Source organism: Canis lupus, chromosome 7 (genome assembly GCF_048164855.1).
Source record: "Canis lupus baileyi chromosome 7, mCanLup2.hap1, whole genome shotgun sequence".
Lineage (NCBI taxonomy): Eukaryota > Metazoa > Chordata > Mammalia > Carnivora > Canidae > Canis > Canis lupus.
The window spans coordinates 53,991,892-54,013,768 of record NC_132844.1 but is presented as its reverse complement, the minus strand read 5'-3'; the positions used below and the strand labels follow the sequence as shown (position 1 = coordinate 54,013,768).

The window sequence follows — 21,877 nt, the reverse complement described above, 5'->3', positions numbered from 1 at the left end:
AAAAACCCAGCAGGCGGCCGTAATTAGATAGAAAATCAGACAAGAGCCTTCTCATTAACTACCACAACTACCCCACGTCGCTGATGAGGCGTATATACATATTTACGTATGGACGTGAGGGTGAGGTGTGGGGGCGCCGGGATCCTGGCCCCTGAGATCCCGGGCCTGCCCGCCCACAGACACGGGGGAGTATTTTTGTCTTGGGTGGACACCTCGCGCTGCAGACACGTGAGCATGGCAAGGCGTGAATCTTGAGCGTGTGTGTGCACGCGCGCGTGTGCGTCGTGGGGGCTCCTGAGGAGTTTCGAACAAGTTATGTGAAGTATTTTTTAAAGACGCTTTTCACTATTAATATGCACATGACATGTTGCAACATGGAAAACCGTTCTTAAGGAGAATAGCAATTTTCCTCACCTTTCCGACAACTGAAGAGTGACTATTAAAAACGAAAAGAAACAAATTAACATGCTCCCTTCGTGATTAGATCATCTCATTTCTAATGTACTGCTTGTTTGGGGTAGACAGTCTCTTCCTTGTGATGAACACACACCCTGTCTGGGGATGCAGCCTGAGTGGGTGGAAGGTGCTGTGAAAACACAATCTCACTCTCAAGCCCTTTGCTTTTTACTTCTTTGTAGAATGGGTGACAGATTGGTCCAAACTTAGGTTTGAGAATCAGGGAAAACAGCAGTACATTCCAGAAAGACTTAGCATTTATTTTTCACTGGGGTGGGTGCGTGGGTGGAGGAAGGAATACAATGCTTTTGGATGCCCTGGGATGTACAACCAGAACTCTGTTCTTGTGCATCCTGACAGTAAGAAACTCATTCCAACAGCTATTTCCCCTCAGAAGTCCTGCCAACCCCCAGGGTTGAAACTTTCCTTCTTTAGGATAAGGCTGTGGCACAGAAGATGAATGCTCTTTGCCATTACCTAGGTGCTGACTGGGAGGATCCAGAGTCTCTGTATCTGTGTCTGTAGTTACTTGCCATCCTAACAGGTGTGCTCCTTGCCGGGAAGTAGCAGCAGCAGCAGCAGCATTGGGAGGGGGAGCAAATCGTGCAGGTTCCTCTGAGGGATTATCATGCAGCAAGAAATTCATAGCACACTAGGACGTGTATGGACTGCATGGGTGTGCGGTCCTGCCAGCTTGCAAACGTGTTCTTATGTGTTGCTGTTTGCATTCCATTCCAAATTGCTCAGACTTTAATTAAAATCCCATAATGTAAACTATTATGTATTTGTAAAATAACTCTAGGGTTAAGATGCGCGGGGATAGAATTGAAAACAGAAATTATTCTTACCAATATTGTTGAAAATATTTCAGCTATTGCCAAATTTTCACAATTCATAAGAGCAAATAATATAAAACTTTATATGTCTGTGTAACATCTATGTTTAATATAATAACTAAAGCAATACTGCATCCCAGATGTCTCTCATAGTTTCCTTTTTCCTCTGCTTCCATTGGAAGAATTTATAATTTGGGTGAATTTCATTTCTATGTTGATTTGGAGGTAATAATGATAATAATAAAACCTCCCTTTGTGAATTAATATAAATGGAAATAACAGAAACTCCAGTTTGGAATGACATGATTTATGTGTGCAATTCTTTAATATCCAGTCAATTTGAATAGTGATGTTTTTATATTCACAGTCAGTTGAAGATGCCAATAACAGCGGCATGAATCTATTGGACCAGTCTGTCATAAAAAAAGGTATGGATTATTCCTCCCAAAAGTAAGCAAATTTTTCCTGTGCAGTCATGTCTTCATGAGTTTTCACTTTGGGGGAATTAGTTATTTTATAAGACAGAAATGTTTGTTCACAATCATAGGACAGAGGATGTCTAGGTGAAAAAAGGCCTGTCTGGAAGAAGGAAATTGGGGGAGGGGGGAAACGGCAACCAAAGGCAGAAACCCAGATAAGAGACAGAGGGACAGAGACTATTGCCATTTTTCTCATGGTACATTTGGTGGCAATTCTACATACATCTTAAATAACTGAACTAACATCATGTATGGAACTGGCTAGGAAACACTGCTTTAAAAAATGTGCTATAATTATTTCATTGGTAAGTGGAGTTTGCTGAGCTAAACCCTAAGTTGTTGAGACAGTTCTTGTTTTTGCATTTGATTGTTTTGTGTGTGTGGTGATTCTGTTCCCAGCTCTCTGTGTTTTATGAGTTGTCTCTTATTTTTTTTAAATTGTGCCAAATGTGTTGCCAAATATGCACATCCTGAGAAGTTGAGACAGCCTATGCACATTTCTAAATCTTTCTACATATGCATTCATGATTTAGTGTGACTGTGGAATCACCCCATACTGTTAAAGGGCATGTGATATTAACAAATGTTTGCAGTCTCTTGTACAGCTGTAAGCAAAATAATTAACTAATTAAACTAATTAAATGTAATTACAATAACTCATTTTGGGCGTATTGCAGCTGCTTAATTTTTCCCCCTCTCTTCTGACAGTCACTGAGAGAATGCCTGGCGATTAGTGTGGCTGCCGAAAGGCCCGAATGTCACTCACATGCCACCAATTTAGGAGCTTGAATGTGTAAACAGTGCAATCTTTAATTATCGCAAGAACTGGTATTTGGAGATACAATTTTAACTACTGTAACCCTTTCTTATCGATTCTGGAGAAGGCCTGTCCTTATATTTCATGTCAACAATCCCTAGCTTCAGTCATTTGTGATTAATTTGAGGCACGTGACATTCATCAAAACAATTAAAGAAAAAGTGCTTTGGAAAGTAACCCAAAGTCAAGCCTGTACAGTAGGAGGGTCATGAAGTAAGAATTACAAACAGGGTGAGGTATTCTGAATTATCTTTTTTTACAGAGACAGAAAACGTGGCTTTGAGAGGTGGAGGATAGGAGGGAGCAGCTGTACTTGGAATAATGCCATTTGGTTTTGGAATGTAAGATCCTGAAGAAGAATAGTAAGATTTGGGGCAGAACTATTTATTTTATGTATTGCTCCAAACATCCTTCTCTCTCTTCGTTAGACAGTATCATTTCAGTTTTTAATGCCAAGTTTTGGGTTTGCTCAGACACCCAGGCGTGGTGCTTAGATTTGCAACTGTGCTGACAGCTCACTTTCACCATTTTCTCTTGGGTCTTCTCTTTTGGTTAATTGCTGGTTGATGGGGGCGAGTAGGGGAGGGTGGGGAGGCGCTTCTCCATTGGCTTTTTTGTTTCAGCTCCCCCTCCCTTTTCATGGAAGGCTAGAATTTATCTCAGGGCTCTGAATCCTAGAAACAACATTTGGGCTGTCAGTGGGGCATGCCCAACAGATGACCAATCAGAAATGTTATTAATCGGCAGGCCAATAAAAATATTTGGAACTTAGCTTGCTTAACAAAACGGAACTGAAAATATCTTAGATGTGGGATGCTTTGGTTTTAGGGCTTGTATATGTTTGTCAGCAAAATGTGATTATCTGTGTAGAAGGGTATCTCTGGTAGTAAGGAAAGGAGAATATTTACTACAGTTGCTCGTTCTGTTTTGAAGAGTACTTTTCAAAGTACTTTTCCTGGCCCTGAAAGCCTTTTTTTAAATTGTGTAGTTTTTAACATCTAAGTGGCACCCCAGTCACTTTATTGATGTAGGCGGTATGGTATGAATATGAACTGTTAGTTTAACTCCATTATTTAGTATCTCAGGTATTTGCTTTATTACATGAAGAACAGATCCTAATATATGTTTATCTTTAGAGAGTCATGGGCAAAACAGTAATAAGTGATTGATTTACTGTTCTAGATAACTATGAACCACTTAAACTAAGGATATGGATTCACTTGCTCCTTCCTGGCCCTCTGGTCTCTCCTCTTTGTCCCCTCCCCTCCTCTCATGAAGGATATCTCCCAGGGATTAATTTCATAAAAAGAGAGGTGAGAAAGTTTCTGAACTAAATTTTCTAAATTTCAACAACTGGCAAGGGACCTGGTTGCTTAATTTATTTTCTAATGGGCTTTTGGAAAGATTTAAAATTTTTTTTTTGTAGAAAGATTTTTTTTTAAAAAGTCTACCTCCTTAATAAAAGTGCCGCCACTGACCAGGTTCCATGTCTCTGCCATTACGTATACTGAAGCCAGAAGACTTAGGCATTAAGGATATGTCTCCATGTCTCTCACTCTCTCTAATTATGGAAGGACTCCCCCCTAAAACTTACCCAGTCCAATTTTTCACCCGTGTTGATATCACCCCATAGATTATAGGCTAGCTCTCTTGTTATGTTTGCTATCTGGGCTTAGCTGACATTTCTGAAGTAATTTAGTTAAGAGGAAATGAGTTGTTCCCAGTAGAGAGAGCAAACGAGTGGAGTGAAGGTAGCCAGCGTGATAAATGGCTCTTTCATTTGAAGATCTCCAGAGCTCGTTTACGGCTAATTTTCTGTATTGGCCCCCTTTGAGCTATTAATGCAATCGGCAGGGACCGTGGCCCCTCTCCTCTTAGCTGCCCCATTAGAGCTCCCATTAAGCTGCCGAGTCTCAACTCCAAGGCAGGAGTGGAGGGAGTAATGAAAGGTGCTTTTTAAACTCTCCTAATCTAAACCGGCAGAGGGTGGTTAATACGATTTGAAGGGGGCTGGTCAATGAGCAATCAATAAAGTAATAATGAGAAGGATTCGGTACATTAACAGTCTAAAAATCCAACGAGACATTAAAAAATCATTCTTAACTATCAGTTCCATTAAGATTAGGAATCTGGGCTGGGGAGGGGGCAGGTTGGTGCCCAACTAATATAAATGATCACAGCCATCATCCTATAGCCTAACTAAAAAAGGTTCACCTAGGCTTTAAGAAAAAGTTTTTGGTGCAATCAAAGGCCAATATGCAATCGGGTTGACACCTTAGAGAGCAGAAAATATGCTGGGATTTCTTGGAAAGGCTAGCGTGGCTGGAGTCCAAGGTTCAAATGTGACTGTGGGGCATTTTCATTGGGCTTAGGGATATCCTGTTTGGTTAGTTTCAGTTCAACTTCAGTTCTCTCCCACTTTTTTGCCCGTTAGTTCTGGCCCCTTCCCCATATAAACACTTTGATTAGTGTGGATTTTCTTTTTTGGGGGGGGGGGGTTATGAAGAAATTGCCAATTTCAGTTACAATGTTGGGATTCTTCCTTCTGACCTAGAAGGTAAAAAGCACTAAGAGTATGTCAGAGCCTCTGAAAGGATATGAGTTTCCCCTCAAAGGAAGAGGTTCACATTTCCAGAGCTGACTTGGATCCCAATAGGTATTTATTCAACTCGAGACTCTGAGATACATTCCAGCCACCCAGGGAGTAATCAGAGTTCACAGAATTTCAAAGTTGGAAAGGTTAGACGCTCTTCTCCAACTCCCACCCCAACTCCTAGTGAAAAAAAAAAAAAAAAACTTGGACAGAAGATAAATTACTTTCTCAAGGTCCCACACACCAAGTAAGTGATGGGACCCAATTCAGTTTCCAGACTATTAGACTTTGCCCCTGAAAGACGCTAACCATGAAAGTTTGTAGTTCTTAATATTCCAGGTTTCTTTGTGAGAATCTTTTTGTTTTTCTTTCCAGAATTTCAGTTCTCACACTTATAGATGTGCTATATATCCATGTGAAATAATATTTAGCCCTCAGGTAGATGAGAAACAATGCAAGCATAAAAGAAAGGGTGGTATGCTGGTGAGAGGTAGTTATTTCAAGCAGTGTTCAACCCCTTGGTGGCTTCCTAGTGTCACTCAGGGGGACTTACCCTTCAATCTATTAGATGGGTTCATTTCTTCCCTTCTTCCCCACCAGCAGATCAGAGCCACAAAGGGTCTGTTTGCAGTCAAACACAAAGATCTCAAGGCTATGATTTAACACTTAAGTTTAAAGAATACAGATTAAGTGCTAGTCTATTAACGCTTTGGCTGTCTATAGTCCACTAATGAATAATATTTTCTCTAATCAGTCCTCCTTCCTCACTCTTAAGTAAAACTCCAGTCACTGTAATGAAATATTGATCAGTCTTAAACCCCATTTCTACTCCCCAATATGATGCAAGGAAAAAAGAAGAGGAGTAAGTTTTGTGGATGTTATATCCAGAAGTTGGTCATGATATGCAACTGAGAACCAAATAGGAAAAAAAAAAAAAAAAAACGGTTTTAATGTATGCACAGAAAATTGTAAACATGTAAAGAACTGAAAGCTTCACGCTGAGTTTTGCTATGCTCCATTTCCTTACCATTTCCTGCTGTCGCTTTAAACCTATCTTAGTCATCTCTGGGTTCCATGAGCAGGAACAGTGTGCTCATAATTACTAACAAATCAACCGGGCCCTGTTGCTCTCTGGGTTTATTGATAAGCTGGAGAAAAGCAGAAGGGAAAAGACAAAGAGAATAAAATATGGGGTTAATCAGCTGAGCTAAGCAGGTGTGAGAGAGGGGAAGGTAGATAACAGTGCCAGGGATTTAAAGGAAAGTTAGGACAAGAAATATGCAGGGTCTAATCTAAGATACCAGGATTAAGGCCAGAGTAGAAGAGGGTTAGAACCTGAAGATGAGGGAGTAGATGGTAGGAATATGATTTATACTTAAATTAAGAAAATGGAAATAAAACCTGAAGCATGTCTGCTCAAATAGTTTGCATCTTTGGGGGGTGGTGGACAACAACAACAAAAGAAGACAGCAGTGTGCTGACAGAAGCTGACTGGATTGGTGATATTTAGGTGATAATGCGTTTGTGGAAAGGTACAGCCCACAAGAGGGAACAATATACATTCCCCATAGGAAATGGCTCTTGTCAGGTAAATCAGGCAATTAACAATAGTGAAATTGGAGGGCAGGTTATAAAGTGTCTCTAAAGGCCTGGGTTTTCAAGAGATTTGGCAGCTGGGACTCTGAGAAGAAGATAAATTCTAGTCCTAAGAAGATATTTGGTGTCCGGTATGGGAAATAGGAACTGAACTTATTATTTTCAGCTTAGTGAGGTTTTTTTTACTGTTAACATATTATTTCTAAACAGTATTTAAATATAAAAACATTGCTGTGTGTCAAAGATGAGATTTTTGTGCAATTTATTTCTGTAGTTCTTACCATGTTAAAATTACAAAAGGCCATCATGTATATTTTGGGAAAAAGTTTCTCCAAGACTATCTGATGCTAATTCCCACGATCATAAATTATTTGCTTATAGTTCTTGAATATGAATCTGAAACAGAAATCGAGAGTGCTGTGAAGAATAAGATCAAAATAGATGTGGATGTTGTGTAAGAGAATTAAATGATAGAGTGCTCCCACCCAAATCACTGTCTTTTAAATAACTTTAATTCCATATTTTACTCAAATTTAATTCATATTCACACTTTGAATTCTCATTGGTTCACTCTCAAATGGGAAGCAGCTTCACTGATAAGAATATGATGAAGGGAATCAGAAAGAAGAAAGCACCCTCTGTAGCTCCCCACCACCACCACAGCAGTGCAGAAGATCCACTGTTACCTAACATCTTTTACCTGCCGTGAGACAAGGCCTTTGACTCTGTAGACAGATCCAGAAATACTAAAATGCCTACTAAGGAGTAGCAAAAGGGAATTCTCGAGGACACCCATCCATTCTCCTAGGAAAATCCTTTTCTACAAGGTGTTTGTAAAGGGCCACATGCAATACCTAATAAATAAGAAATTTGGGACCTACTTCGGCTTTCGGCAGTCTCTAAGCAATCATGGATGTCTGAATGCCAGAATCTGTAGGAGAGAGAATAAGCTGTTACAAAAAATACTCAGTGTTGGTTAGTCTGTTCTGTACAAGAGAGGTTGTGCAACTTGTTTGATATGCAGTGTCTTAGGCTCTAAATGGTGGAAAGAGCTTATCTGTCCCCTACCAGAATTATAGGATGAGACATTGTGTTTATTAAAGAGAAATGGAAACTTCCTTTTTCACGCCAGATGCACATTTCAATAAATCCCCAGTAATGGTGATCAACTAAATATATCTGCAGATCCTTTTTTTTGGAGGGGGGGGTATATTTTTTTATTGGAGTCTGATTTGCCGACATATAACGCCCAGTGCTCATTCCGTCGAATGCCCCCCTCAGTGCGCAGACTCGAGGACTTTACATATCATTGCAAGAAGCTAAGGGGTAAGGCAAGTCAGGAAGTCACCTGCCCTGTGGCTTCTAGAACCTGAAGAAAATGGGCTTCAACAATGTAGAACTCCAAGGGAGTAAGCCTGCCAGCGAATTGGGAGGTTGACCATTCATTGTTCTTCCTTCCCAGCCTTCTGGTTCTACTGAGCCCCGCCTCCTCCTGAGGTGCAGATGATACTGAAATACAATTAAACAGAAATACAGGCTGGAGAGGCTGAATGCGCCTGGGTAGCAGTGGCAACCAGCTGTCAGCTCTTATTAACTTCTGCATAAAACATACCTTGAGTGCGGTTTGTTATCAATTACTTGCCGAAATGAAACAACTGGGGCAAGGCAAGACCTCCGCTCACATGAATTAGAGTGATTGGTTGATTGATCAGGGCACCTGTTGTAAATCATAACTGCTCCAAATAATCACCAGCCGGTGCTTTAGTTAATTTGTAAACAAAATTCATGTCTCTGTGGAATTGCTTTCACTGGAGAGGAGCATTTGGGTTCATTTCTAAAAGAATGTGTTATGATGTAGGAAAGAATGAGATCCACTCTTGAGAAATGAGCAGCTCGTCTGAGCCCAAGGTTCCTGGTATCACTTGGCTGTTCTTGAGCCCGGTGTCCGATAGCGCCCACTGTCCAGGGCTCTCCAGGGCTCTCCAGTGATGACCACAGATTTCGATCCAATAGGAAAGGAGGGAGGGGTTCCCATAAAGAACACTGATACTACCCTTTTATATCATTGATAGTGTAAACGCTTTCAGGATTCAGCACCAAACGTGATTATCCTCGGGAGACGGACGAGGAATCTTAAAAGATTCCGAGAGGCTCACGGAGATGTCTCAGGTCACAAGCTAGCACACTGATGGACTAGGAGTGGCCGGGTTTCACAGCACCATCCAGGCTCTGGGCCGCGTGTTTTCTTGATTTGTAGAGTGAGCGGGGCTGTGGCGAGCGACACGGGGTAAGTTTCCAGAGGAGTGGTGACTTTTCCATGTGTGCGCACACGGTGCTCTGAACGCACGGCAGCCCCACTGGAGCAAACACTTCCTCCTCCAGCTTTCCACTTGGCGCCCGTCCTGTGGCCTCGCCCCTGCGCGCGCACCGGCACGTTCTATCAGCCGGTCACCAGGATCGAAACCCGGTCACCTTTATGGCATATGTTTCTCTCTCTCTCTCTCTCTCTCTAGTTCCGGTTCCTCCCAAATCTGTGACTTCTCTGATGATGAATAAAGATGGCTTCCTGGGAGGCATGTCCGTCAACACCGGCGAGGTGTTTTGCTCCGTCCCGGGCCGTCTGTCTCTGCTCAGTTCAACTTCAAAGTACAAAGTAACTGTGGGGGAAGTTCAGAGACGGCTCTCGCCCCCCGAATGCCTCAACGCGTCTCTCCTCGGCGGCGTCCTCAGAAGGTAAACCCCACCCCCCAACCAGTCCTCACGGGGGTGAAGGAAGAGGGCTCCCTCCCGGAGACCGGCAGAGAGCGGGGGCGCAGTTGCCTAGCAACCGGGCGTCCGGAGCGCGCGGGCCTCCGCGCTGCGCGTGCGGGGAGCCGCGGCCGCCGCGTGCTGGGGGCCGCGCGTGCGCGCGCGCAGACGCCGCCGCCGCCGCCGCCGCCTCCGCCTCCCTGGGACCCGCGCGCCGCCAGCACGCGCCGCCTCGCTCTCGCGCAGCTGTCGGCGCTGGGAACCTCCCACGCTCCCGGCCCTGGGCCTGGCACCTGGCTCCCTCCTAACCGAACCCCGGGGACGCGTGGAGGGCATTCGGTAGCCGGCGTGAAGCTCAGAACTTGCACACACTTCTCTAAAACAGACGTCTCGCGGACTAACCTACTGTGTCCCCCTAATGTGCCGTGATATTTCTGTTTCGGTTCAGAGTATGGTTAGCGAGCAACTAAAGTGCTCAGTACGCACCAAAGCATTGTTCCCTACGGTTTGCAAAAAAATTATTTTTAAAGATTGTATTTATTCATGAGACACAGAGAGAGAGAGAGAGAGGCAGAGACACAGGTAGAGAGAGGAGAAGCAGGCTCCCTGCACGGAGCCCGATGCGGGACTCGATCCCAGGACTCCAGGATCACACCCTGGGCCAAAGGCAGACAGACGCTCAACCACTGAGCCACCCAGGCGTCCCAATTCCGTGCTAGACTTGCGACCTCCTGCCCTCGGTGAGAACACCACCAGTAAGAACAGTGCTATAGTGAGCGACATCTCGGGGGCGTTCAAACAACCCCCCAATATTGAAAGAAGACCTTCCAGAGGCTCCTTGTGGAAAACGGGGGAACACATGGCTTTTATCTTAAGATTTAATAGCCTTCCCCGCAGAATCTCTGCCAATGCCTGGACAAACGACACTTCGGACGTGTCTCCAATAGGAAGGTGACCCGGTTGGAGATGAACTTCTCAAGTTAGCCTCTTTGGGAAGCTGAAAGTCCCTTTCTTTCCTAACAGTGGCAGTGCGAACAGTACTACAAGAGAGGTCAGGGTAACTGGGTTTTTGCTTGTTTTTTGTTTTGTTTCGTGTTTTTTTTTTTTTTTTTTTTTTGTATTTTTGCTCACAATTTAGCACGTACAGGGAGAGTTTGGGGAGGAAGTAAGGGTATGATTCGTGGGTTTCTCTCTGAATCCTCTTGGTCTGCTCTCCAGGAGTGAGTCCTTGGAGCCCCGCAGTGCGGAAGTTTCTTTCAATCACCCCTGGGCATTGAGCGTGTGTGTGTGTGTGTGTGTGTGTGTGTGTGTAAAACTTGCTGTGAGATTAAGTGAGATAATCAATATACAGTGCTTATCGCATAACTAAACTCCCTAACGTGTTAGTTTAACTGTTATTGTGATTACCATCATCATATTGGTTTCATGTTTCAATCTTCCTTCCCCTCTTAACCCGACTTCATTTTATAGCCCTTGACCCCTTCCTTCCTCAAGAAGCCCACCTGTTTCAGCTAGTTAGTGCCTTCTCTCTGAACCACTTAGTTCTTTTCCTCTTTTCAGCAAGATTGTAGCTTGCCCAGTTTCTGTTCACCTAACTGGCTCCCTTACAAGGAAAAGAGCTTGTGTGTTTGCATGTGCAATTTATACCTTTTCTGGACGCACAACCTACACCCTAATTATTCCCATCTGGTATCATTTTTTTTTTCCTCACGAGATAAAAAAAAAAAAGAAAAACGACTCAATTTTTTTATGCTCTGTATTGCAGAAATTAAGCAAACCTCAGCATACTATCAGCAAATAACCAAAAGGAAAGGGGGAAAATGTGTTAACCTCAAGTTAAAACCTCTTCAAGCTCCACTGGGCTTTAGATTGCTAAGTCTAAACTTTGTTTCAGGAACACTCTGAGGTTAATCAGAATGTTAATTCTTGCAATTTCAGAGCCAAATCGAAAAATGGGGGGAGATCTTTGCGAGAAAGGCTAGAAAAAATCGGTTTGAATTTACCCGCGGGCAGGCGCAAAGCAGCAAATGTCACGTTACTCACCTCCCTGGTGGAAGGTAAGCAAGACGTGTGGCCATTTCAAGAAGTGGCTGAGTTTAACTGTTGGCTGAGGGCTGACATTTTACACGTTTCATGATTAACTGGAAATCACTGCAATTGTTGTGCCCTTATGAGGTGGATGTCAAGCGGCTGCCTGAGAGAAGTTCAAAGGTCTTTTTACTTAGAGGGAGATGGCAATTGTAGAGAGGCCAAGGGACATGTGAGAGGGTCCCTAAGCTCTGAAGAGTGCTCGGTTCCAGACTCTAAGGCAGAACAGGGGTCACTTCTGCCACCAGGTGCAGGACTCAGTTTGTGAAACACCCACTTCTGCCACCAGGTGCAGGACTCAGTATGTGAAACACCCTCCGTATGAACTCTTGTGAGAGTAACCCTATAAGCAGCAATCCATTCTCTATCCCTCTCCTTCCCAGCTTCTACGGTCAGTAGTAGGAAACACATTGTCATTTTATGAAACGATTATTGCATTCCCGACCCCTACAGTTATTTTAAAACTCTTGCCACTCCCGGGGCCCTATCTCCTCCTGATTACCTGGGACTTACTATTATTGAAATATGGCTTAATGAAGTCAGTGAGGCCTAGGAGAAAACAGGGTTGAGGATGGTGGTGAGGAAACAAGGAGGGGAGTCACATATGACTTCAGTGTAGATTCATCAATTGTGAATTAAAGACCCATAATTATAACAAGCATGTTCTAATTTGCTCATCATTTTGGGGTTGGGGGTGATATTTATGGTATGTAATAAACAGGATCTTCTACACAATCGAGAACAAGAGGATCTGCAGTTAATTTGTGGGGTGGGGAAGGGATAGGAAATACAGCCAGATGGTCCTAATGAAGGAAGTTGTAGAATTTTCTCTAGAGTCTAACGTGTTGGTCTTGGTTTTTTTTTTTTCTTCTATTTTTATGAATGTGATATTATGACACCCTTGTGGGGAATTGGTTTTTGGAGGAGAGCTTAGAATAAACCATAAAGTCATCACATTTATAGGCATTGCACTTTGCCATCTTTAAGGCAAAGTTGCCTGGCCCAAACTCACCTTTCAGGGACAGCAGTCACTAAATTTCCTCATCACACTCATTAGCAGTTGACTCTGCCCTCCAGGGGATTGCTAATATCACAGACTTCATTTTGTAAAAAGCAGTTAAGGTCATCTGACCAATTGTGAATTTGGGTGGAGAAGGGACAAAACTGGAAAACCACTGAAATCCCAATATTCGTTTGGCAGTTTTCAGCTTTCTGGATCTGGATTGTTGTAAGCACCAAGCCTGAAGTCTTTTGTTGTTACTATAATAATGATGATTAAAAGTAAGTCATGATCCTTAGAATAATGTAGCTGTTGGATAATTCAATATTTCTTTTTCACGTTTGGTATCTTCCCTTGGACACCTAAGGCCATGCATTAAAGGGTAATAATGCTTTATTTGAAAGGGGCTTCCACATGAGCTGAAGAACCTCTCAGCTGTCTAGGTTTTCTATAGCTGCTATGTCACCTTGTGCAGTAGAAAATCCTTAAGTAGGTAGATGATGACAAGAACCTCTGAGGAGAAACCTGAAACCTATCAGGGAACTGACAAAGAATAAATATTCCGTTGCTGGACAGAAACACTCATTCCATGTATGTTTTGCATATGTTCTTTAATATATGTGAACATGTACACACATGAAATGATGTTTGCATATATTAGTTATTAATAAGAGGTTTTTTCCTAGTACAGTTATAGGAAGATACAAAAGATAATATACAAGATAGAAATACTTTTAAATTTTAAGTTTTATTTAGAGCAGGTGTAACAGGTGCTTTTAAGGGGGGGGTGGAATCTGGCTCAAATATCCAGCCAAGTGTCTAGGTGCAATTGTAAGGTGGCCCTTGAACATGCCTGCCCACCTTTCCTTTAAGAAAAATCCCTGAAAGCTATTCAGGGGATGTCTAGTGAGGACTTGGCTAAAAGGATCATCAGGGAGAGGCTGAGAAGAGCAGCATGAGGAATTTGTTCCATCAACTTTGATGGCTTGAGAATCATTTTTATTTGGGCACCAGCCTCACCTTTGCTTTTGCCCCCAACAGCTGGCCTCTTTTGTAAATAACAACAGTTAACCAGGAAGTATCTCTTGTCCTGGGATGACTAAGAACTAGGTGCTGATTATTACCTCTGGTGCTGTCTTTTCAGGAGAAGCTGTTCACTTAGCTCGGGATTTTGGGTATATTTGTGAAACGGAGTTTCCTGCTAAAGCTGTTTCTGAGTATTTGAACCGGCAGCACACGGACCCCAGTGACCTGCACTCCCGAAAGAATATGCTGCTGGCTACCAAGTGAGTGTCCCAGACCCTCAGCCCTCCTCCCTGACTCCCACCCTGCCGCATCACCTCCCTTGGGAAGGAGGTGTTGGGGAGCGGCAATGCAGATCTCATTTGTGGAGCAGGGATGCAGCTCAGTGGTAGAAGTAGTTTTAGCTTTTGCAGCCTGTGGATTGCTGGCTAAGAAGCCCTCCCGGCTCCACCTTGCTGCCCTTCTTCCTCTCCTTCCCCCCGCCCCACCCAAATTGATTATGGGCTGTGGGTTTGCCCTGGTCTCCCTCTATTTCCAAGTTTCTGAGGGAGGTGGTGTGGAGAATGGCCTTATTAATATGAATCCAGGCTTTTTACAGTTCTTATCCCCAACCCTGGGGATGCCAGGCAGACCTTTCTTGGGTTGGTCGTGGTTCCAGTTCTTCCCTAAATCCCTAGGTGCACATTTCTGCCTGGTTTCACATCTCCTTGTCATATGCCCGCTCAGAGTGTCTATATGTCACCCACTTGTACCCGTCTCTACCCGCAGCTCTAATTATTCTCTTTCCAACGTTGCTGTTTGGCATCTTCCACAGACGTAAAATTTACTACAACTCCAGAGGGGAAAATAGTAAATCTCTGGCTAAATTTAGGTCTAGAGCTCATTTGAACTTTTACAGTGGGTTTTCTATTTATTTGATTTACTCCTGTCTTTGGCTTCGGTGTCATATTGTTGGTGTTTTATGGCCGGCTCAGGCCTGCAGTGGGCGGCGCTGCGTGCACCCGCACGTTTCTCTCGCAGGCTCGGTCCAAACAGCGGCGCTCATTTATTTAGTGCTGGAGGACGCGGTTTGTTCCGTTGACAGCGTAATTTAAAGAAATATATGGAAGGCTGAAAAATCATTTGCTCAAATTTGTCCAGATGTTTTTGAGACGTGATTGGAATTTGATTGCCCCTTTCCGCAGGGTCAAAAAATATTAATGTCGCAGAACTTTAATTGCTTACAGACCCTGCTTTGGGCTTTGAAGATTTAGAATGTTTGACTCTAAGCATTTGTTCTCCCCAGTTCAGAATTTCCTTTTTGGCACTTTGGTAATGAGTGCAAACTTAAGGAAAGACTTTAACCATCTCTTCCAACGATCAAAACCTTGGCACCCATCCTCTTTTTGGAAGGTTTCCTTCTGATGCACCAACTAGCAATATCACAGATCTACTGCCCTCCTGTGCCATACCTTGCCTTGCTACCTGGTATTGGGGGACCCGTTGGTGCTTTATAAAAGAATGAATGCACTTTGGGGAAAAAATAAAACTAAAGTGTATAAATCAGGTAATAGGATTCCACAAATTCTATCATTTCCCTAAGGAATGCTTGTAACTTCCTCCACCCCATCACCTCTTGAAGCCCTGTGGCTTCACTTACAACACCACTTCTTAACCAGGGGTATCAGAATCATCTGGGGAGCTTTTCCAAGATTTTTATTTGTGGACCTAGCCCCAGGCTCCCTGAATTGGAATCGTGGGGGAAAAGGCATGGACATGTGCATTTGAGCCCCGACGGTGTTTCTGAGGAACCCCCGGCCTAAGAACTGCCCCATTTAGGTAGAACCATTACCCATTTCCTCCTGGTTGTAAGATGTATGTGTGCATTTCAAGTGGAGAAACCCGTAGAGGAGAGGGTAGAGAGAGAGGATACCTGTTAGGATTCTCTACCCACCAGCCTTAAAGCCAAAACCGTTTCACCTGCTGCAGGTGGGGGTGGGGGAGGTATTATCTGTCTTGTTCAGCCATTACTCTTCCTGGGAGTAATCCCCCTGGCAAAGGATGCCCCAGGGTCACTTATATGGGCCTCTAGGTACCTGCCTTGTTTATCTGTTGGCCAGGCCCCATGAGTCAGGCCATCCCAGGGTGGGGGTAGGGGGGCAGGGGCTGGGACTGGAGCTCTGTGGTTTTTCTTTCTCATCACCACCCGCCCCACCCCTCCCACCAGTGGAAGCAGGCTGACAGGAGCAGTCTGCCAGTCTGTGAGAGGCTGTGGCCTTTGGGATGCCATTCCTCTGACTGGTAGCAGAGCCAAGCCATTGGACCTTCCGGGCTAAAACCCTCCTATATTTACCTTCTTGTCCACCTCCTATATTAAAAATTTCTTAAATAAGCTCAATTCATAGTTAGGCACACAGGATTTCTAAGGCTGAGAGGTTCCTCTAAATTGTAGTTGCCTTGAGGAAATAAAAACCTTCAACAAATAAAAATCTACCCTCCCCAGTGTCTTAACCATCTACCTGTAGGTTTTATTTAAACAATGTAGGAATCCTTTTATATTGACAACAATCCTGTTGTACAAAGATTTTTCAGTAGCCTTTACTTAAAAGAAAGAGGAAAAGGGGGAAAATATACCTTCCTTCCCAAATACTACAGGTAAACAGATTTTTGCTTTGGAATCAGCATTCTCTCCTGGAATAAACAGTTGCTTGCCCTAGGCCATGCAAGTCTCCGCAATCTGCTAGTGTGCCAGGGACAGGCTTGTGGCTCAGGGGCCTAAATCTTTCAGGGCTTTTTGAGCCTGATCATCAAGAGGTTAGAGAAGCAGAAGAGAAAAGGGAGAAAGGGTTTTTTTTGTTGTTGTTGTTGTTGTTGTTTTTTTTTTTTTTTTTTTTTTTAGAACTGCCAGGTCAGAGCCAAAAATGACTGACTATTCAAAATCAAACGCTAAAGCCTAGCAGATTTCCCAAGCAGAGTTTAAGTGGTCCTGGAATGATGGAGGAAAGACTGGATTTGGGGGGGAGGCGAGGCAAACCTTTGGGATAGAAGGGGTGCATAACTACCCCCCCTCCCCCGCTTTCCTTCTAGTCCCAGCTGCTCCAGAAGGGAGAGCGCTAGGAAGGGAAACAGAGCGGAATCGTCCACATTAGCCTCGGTCTGGTCTCCGGCTCTATGGTGACCGGGCAGACGCCTCTGGGCTCGAGTGAGCGTCTCCTTTCTAATGCCAATGACAACGACACTGAGAGTGATTTCTTTTTTTCTTTTTTTTTTTTCTTTTTTTTTTTTTTTTTTCTTTTCCTTTCCCACGTCTTCGCAGGCAACTCTGTAAAGAATTTACGGATCTGCTGGCGCAGGACCGGACGCCCATCGGGAACAGCAGGCCCAGCCCCATCCTGGAGCCGGGGATCCAGAGCTGCCTCACGCACTTCAGCCTCATCACGCACGGCTTCGGCGCCCCAGCCATTTGCGCCGCGCTCACTGCCCTGCAGAACTATCTCACCGAGGCGCTCAAAGGCATGGACAAGATGTTCTTGAACAACACCACCACTAACAGGCACACGTCTGGGGAAGGCCCAGGTAGTAAAACTGGCGACAAGGAGGAGAAACACAGGAAATGAAAAATTTAAAAAAAAAAGAAAAATGTTTTAAATACAAAAGGAAAACAAAAAAAAATTTAATTTTAGCTTTAAAATGTTGGATTGGCTTTGGAAGAATTATATTAGGTAGAATACACATACAATCAAATTTTAAAAAAAAGAGCTAAATAACTTTAAAAAAAAAAAAACTGAGGCGCACAACGGAGCAACAATATCGGTTCCCAGTGTCTATTTCAAGATACATTTGGAGACAAACGTCCGGATTTTCCACTTCGGTTCTTTCGAGCTTAGTAATACTGATAAATAAAAGAAAACCATGATTTTCCCCCTTTGGAAAATAAACATAAGACTAAACAGGAGAAAACGCTAACTTATTGGAAGAAAATCGGAGAAACATTGTTGGTGTCAGTGCTTTTGAGAGTTGGTTGACTGAGATGCACGAACTTTTTAATTTTTAATATTTTTTTAGGAAACTCTCTCGCAGTCCCCGCCCTTCCACCTCACCTCACCCCTCTCCCAGCCACCCTTTTCTTCATTGCCCGCCCTCCCTCAAGCTGTCGCGGGGATTTTCCGGGACGAAAAGGAGTGTGGTTAGCCCCTTTGCGTTGTGTTGCGGTCCCCGCGGTGCCCCCGCCCTCCCCCGCCCCGCCCCCGCCCCTGGATCTTAACAATCCGGCACCCAGCACCCCTCCGCCCCCGTTGGCACCCTTGGGAGGGGGAGGGCGAGGGCGGGCGGGGAGGGAGGCCCACGGAGGTGCCGGCGGGGGGCGGGGAGGGTGGGGGGCTGCGGCTCGAGCCGGCCTGCCGAGCAGAGGCTCCTGCGGCTGAGGAAAATCCGGATCAATAAGTTGATTCCGACTCATCATCAGTTCCTTTCAGAAATGTTACTAATTCCCAGCCTTGCCAGCACCTGCATACAGAGAATCTTGCATTTGTTATATTTGTGTCATCTACCAATTTTAAGAACAATAGTAAAAAAAAAACAAAAAAGCACAATATGAATACGTTGATTAGTATGTAATTCCTTCGGAGGGGTATGTACCATTTCATTCTCTTCTGTTTTCCAAAGCTTTGCCCGCATGGTTTATGAGCTTCTTCAAAGAGGACTTGGGCTTCCTACACAATCTATAAGGTACAGAGAAAAAAAAAAAAATCCGATCCCTTTTTAATCAAAGCCTGTGTGTCAGAATTCTGCAGGTGCACTTCTTTAAAGAAGCTCAAAGGGAATAATTTAGAAAGTGGCCAATAAGAGATTGAAGCAGCTTTGAGTCTAGTTGTTAACAGATACCTCAACACGGAATTCTAGGGGAGGGGGAGCTGAAAAATGAATTTTAGGGGAGAAGAATAAGTGTTCTTGGAGCCCAATGTTTTAGCAATATTGCCCTGCCTTTGATATAGATTCCATTTCTCTGGGCTCTTTGGTGATTGCTGTTTTAGCGGGCAAGGAAGCAGCTTTTCAAGTGGTCGTGGGGAGGAGGGTGGTGAGAGCTCCCGTGTTTCAGCAACAATTGCTTTCTTACAAGATGCTTTATGAATAAGACACTCCCCCCTCCAGACGCACACTTGTTTTGGCATATAATGGCAAAATAATGAATGCAAAGTGAAAGGAGATGTATTTCAGCTTTGAATTTTACCGTCTGTATACACTGGGACTATTCCCAGTAGATAAAGTTTCCTGCGTTTAATGTCTCTCATTCTGGCAGCCCTGCTCCTTTCCTGGGGTCATCTGAGCATTATCATGAAACAAGATCTGGAACCCGTTGTCCTCATCCTCCCCAAAGCAGTGGGGAAATCCACCCCCCAGTGGTCTCTAAATTTAGTGTTGATACATGCACCTCTTTATACAAACTAGACCTTAGGACCTTTGCAACATCCCTGAAAGATAAAGATCCAGATGTCAGTTCTGCAGGATTTACACTTAGGATCTACTGGGACTCTCAGTTCTGCCGCCCCCATGCATGGGCTTTGGCCTTGAGGGGAGGTTGGACTACTGGGATTTAGGCACCTGCTGAGAGCTTTGTGCGGACACTTTTATGGGGGGAGGGAGTTAGGGAGCTGGTTTCAGGTCACCAGGAAGGTCCAAGCAACGGTTAATGTCACACCCCAGTCCATCTACCGCTAGCTCCTTTGGGGGCTTCTGGGTGTGCAGGGCTCAGCCCTAGACGAGGTGACATACAAAGGCTGGGAACTAAACCTTACGGAGAGTGTAGACACTCCATCTCTCCCCAGCTGAGAAGCCTGCGCCTTTGTCGGAGGGCCTGGCCGCTTGCATTATATGTATTCTGATTGCAAAAGGCCAGGAGAAACCACACTGAAAACCATCGTCTCCTTTCCTTGCAGGGCAACGCGCCCCACGCGTGTGACGTGCGAGAGACGCGATGGACGCGCCTTGCTCTTACTGTGCAGGTCCTGAGAGCGTGTGGGCCACTCGCGCCCAGTCGTGTTGAGGACATAGAATCAGCCGCTGGAGAGGCCTCGGGCCGCGCGGGCCCTTTTCGCTCTCGGTCTCACCCTAAGGGCTAAGGCGACCGAGAAAGCCCCATTCTCCAGTAGGTAATGGGGCGGCGCCACGCGGGCTGCAGGCGGGGAGGGTCTCAGCGCTGCCCTTGCCCTTTGCTACCAGCGGCCGCTCCGGGCGCCTGCTCCAGCAGAGCGAGTGGCCTAGACACGTCCGGGGAATCGAGAGCTTCCCCAGCCTTTGGCAGGACGAAAACTCTCTCTCCTCACGCTCCTAAAGGCGGGTGATGGGATAGGAATTGTCCTATGTGGCTACGCAGTCTCTCCTCGTCTCCCTTCGCCCTCATTTGAGGGCTGCTCCCGCGCCCCGCCGAGTAGAGCCCTCTGCGCGCTTCCCCGCCCCACCCTGGCGAGGAGAGCCCACTGCCGCCGCCGCCGCCGCCTCCTCCTCCCCCACTTCTCCTTTTATGTACGACCCCCACCCCTTTGCTTTCGTAAGCCAGGCCCGCTACGTTTATCTGATAATTGAGTTATTAAAAGATTTGGTTTCCTTGGGCCCATAAATCAATAAACAGTAGGATTAACGCAAGAGTTTGCCTTTTAAGTCAAGGGAAACATTTAAAACAAGGCCTTTTGAGCTTTGTTTTCAAACCAAACAGGTGAGTCGCAGCTCTTCCTCCACCCCTGCACTCTTTAGGCATTTTATCCATGCCGCCTGCCCCCTCCCGAATGCTCAGTCCGAAACCCAAATAGCTAAAGATAGAAAAAGAAAAAAAAAAAAAAAAAAAAAAGGGAGTCAGGATGTGGCCGCGCTGCCTTCACACTTTCCACTTTGCAAGTTCCTTTGGAGGTTCCAAAGGTCTCCTGTCCATTCTCTGTCTAACCCCGCCTCCTCCTACAGGTATTAACGGGTCTCAAGGGAGAAGAAAAAAAAAAAAAAAAAGGAGGGAGAACTCCCTGAGAGAGTCTTCCACCATCAAAATCATCTTTATTTTCTCCCCCAGCTGGGAAAGTAACTTTCTCTCACCACCTCCACCCCCAAAATTATCTTGCATTTTCCTTCCTTCTCTCTGGCTCCACATCCTTAGTTTTCTCCACTCCCCCCCCCCCCCTAAAGAACCAGAGAGGCTTTCAAAGACCTAGCTGTTTTATTTTCTTTGGCCAAGGAAACCACTTTCTCTCAAGCAATTATTTCATATCCTATGAAAACTTTGGTTGAATGGAAAACCTGAAGCCCCGGACTTATCTACACACTGTTCCTCTGGTACAAAGCCTTACTTAAAAGGGCAACTCCTTCCTACTTAGAGTGTTTATAGAGAATTTGTCATCACATCTGATATCCTGTATGCGTAATACATTATGTGGAAAGGAAATAATAACCTTAAGCCATCTGATGTTGCCTCAAGAGCCCAAACAGTGTTTCCCCTCCTGTGCCAATATATGTTAAATTATCTGGGTTAAAAAGAGAAAGAAAAGAAGGAAAGAGAGGAAGAAAGAAAGAAAGAAGAGTAAGAAGAAATATCAAAATACAAAATTCATTTTTGTTTTCTTTCAAAAAGTGTAATGAACACTATTCTTTAAATGCCAAAATTGACTCCACTGTTGAGTTGGTCTCTAATTCACTAACATTGTTTTTGCCACACAATCGAGAAATATCAATCTATTGACTCTTCAGAAGAAGAGTTCTGGAGGGTATCCATGTTAAGTTTGTATATATTTATTTATGCTTAATTTAATGGGAATGTGTAAATATGGCAAGTAGTTTGGGATTATTTATCTGTGAATCTATACCTCTGTGAATGGGTGGTTAAAAAAAAAAAACAAGAAAAAAAAAAAAAAAGCTTGACCCTAGGTAGAATCCTATCTGAATTTTTCTTTGTTCTTTATAGACAAGCTGTTATGGTAATGGGTAGAAATTGGTTTATTGTCCAGTGTTGATCTGATTTACACAAATAAAAAGACTGTTGTGTTTTTGTTGTGTTTTCATCTTCAGTTTCTTGAATATGGACATTGTTTAATTCTACAGACAGAAAAAAAGGATAGCCAAGAATTTTTTTTCTTTTTGTCCCCTCTCACTGAAACACAGGCAATGTTTTCGTTACAACATAAATACAATAAATTTTGCTTCTAGAAAAACAGACCCTTTTGTTTTCACTAGGAGGTGTTTTTTTATTTTCTCAATTCCAAGTTGACACTCGTCTCTCCTATT

General features: G+C 44.2%; 1 protein-coding gene and 1 long non-coding RNA gene across 13 annotated transcripts in view; one reads left to right on the top strand and one right to left on the bottom strand.

The window, feature by feature from the left end:
• The window catches only part of LOC140636888 (uncharacterized), a 35,350-nt gene extending 27,638 nt beyond the window's left edge, over positions 1 to 7,712 (bottom strand). For all 5 annotated transcript variants that reach the window (XR_012034142.1, XR_012034145.1, XR_012034143.1 and 2 more), the window contains exons 1-3: positions 7,659 to 7,712; positions 7,059 to 7,173; positions 6,209 to 6,329 (exon numbers count right to left, since the gene is read on the bottom strand). This is a non-coding gene — a long non-coding RNA (uncharacterized lncRNA). The remainder of the gene's footprint in view (positions 1 to 6,208; positions 6,330 to 7,058; positions 7,174 to 7,658) is intronic.
• Positions 1 to 21,642, top strand: part of TFAP2B (transcription factor AP-2 beta) — a 29,981-nt gene extending 8,339 nt beyond the window's left edge. For 4 of the 8 annotated variants that reach the window (XM_072832688.1, XM_072832690.1, XM_072832691.1 and 1 more), the window contains 6 exons: positions 1,660 to 1,720; positions 9,291 to 9,510; positions 11,464 to 11,582; positions 13,758 to 13,899; positions 16,932 to 17,191; positions 18,281 to 21,642. In XM_072832688.1, coding sequence (XP_072688789.1) covers positions 1,660 to 1,720; positions 9,291 to 9,510; positions 11,464 to 11,582; positions 13,758 to 13,899; positions 16,932 to 17,191; positions 18,281 to 18,342 — 864 coding nt within the window. In that variant the 3' untranslated portion in view covers positions 18,343 to 21,642. Of the gene's footprint in view, positions 1 to 1,659; positions 1,721 to 9,290; positions 9,511 to 11,463; positions 11,583 to 13,757; positions 13,900 to 16,931; positions 17,424 to 18,280 lie in introns of those variants that run through there. The other 4 variants (XM_072832689.1, XM_072832692.1, XM_072832687.1 and 1 more) reach the window with 2 other exon arrangements.
• Positions 21,643 to 21,877: the final 235 nt, after the last annotated feature.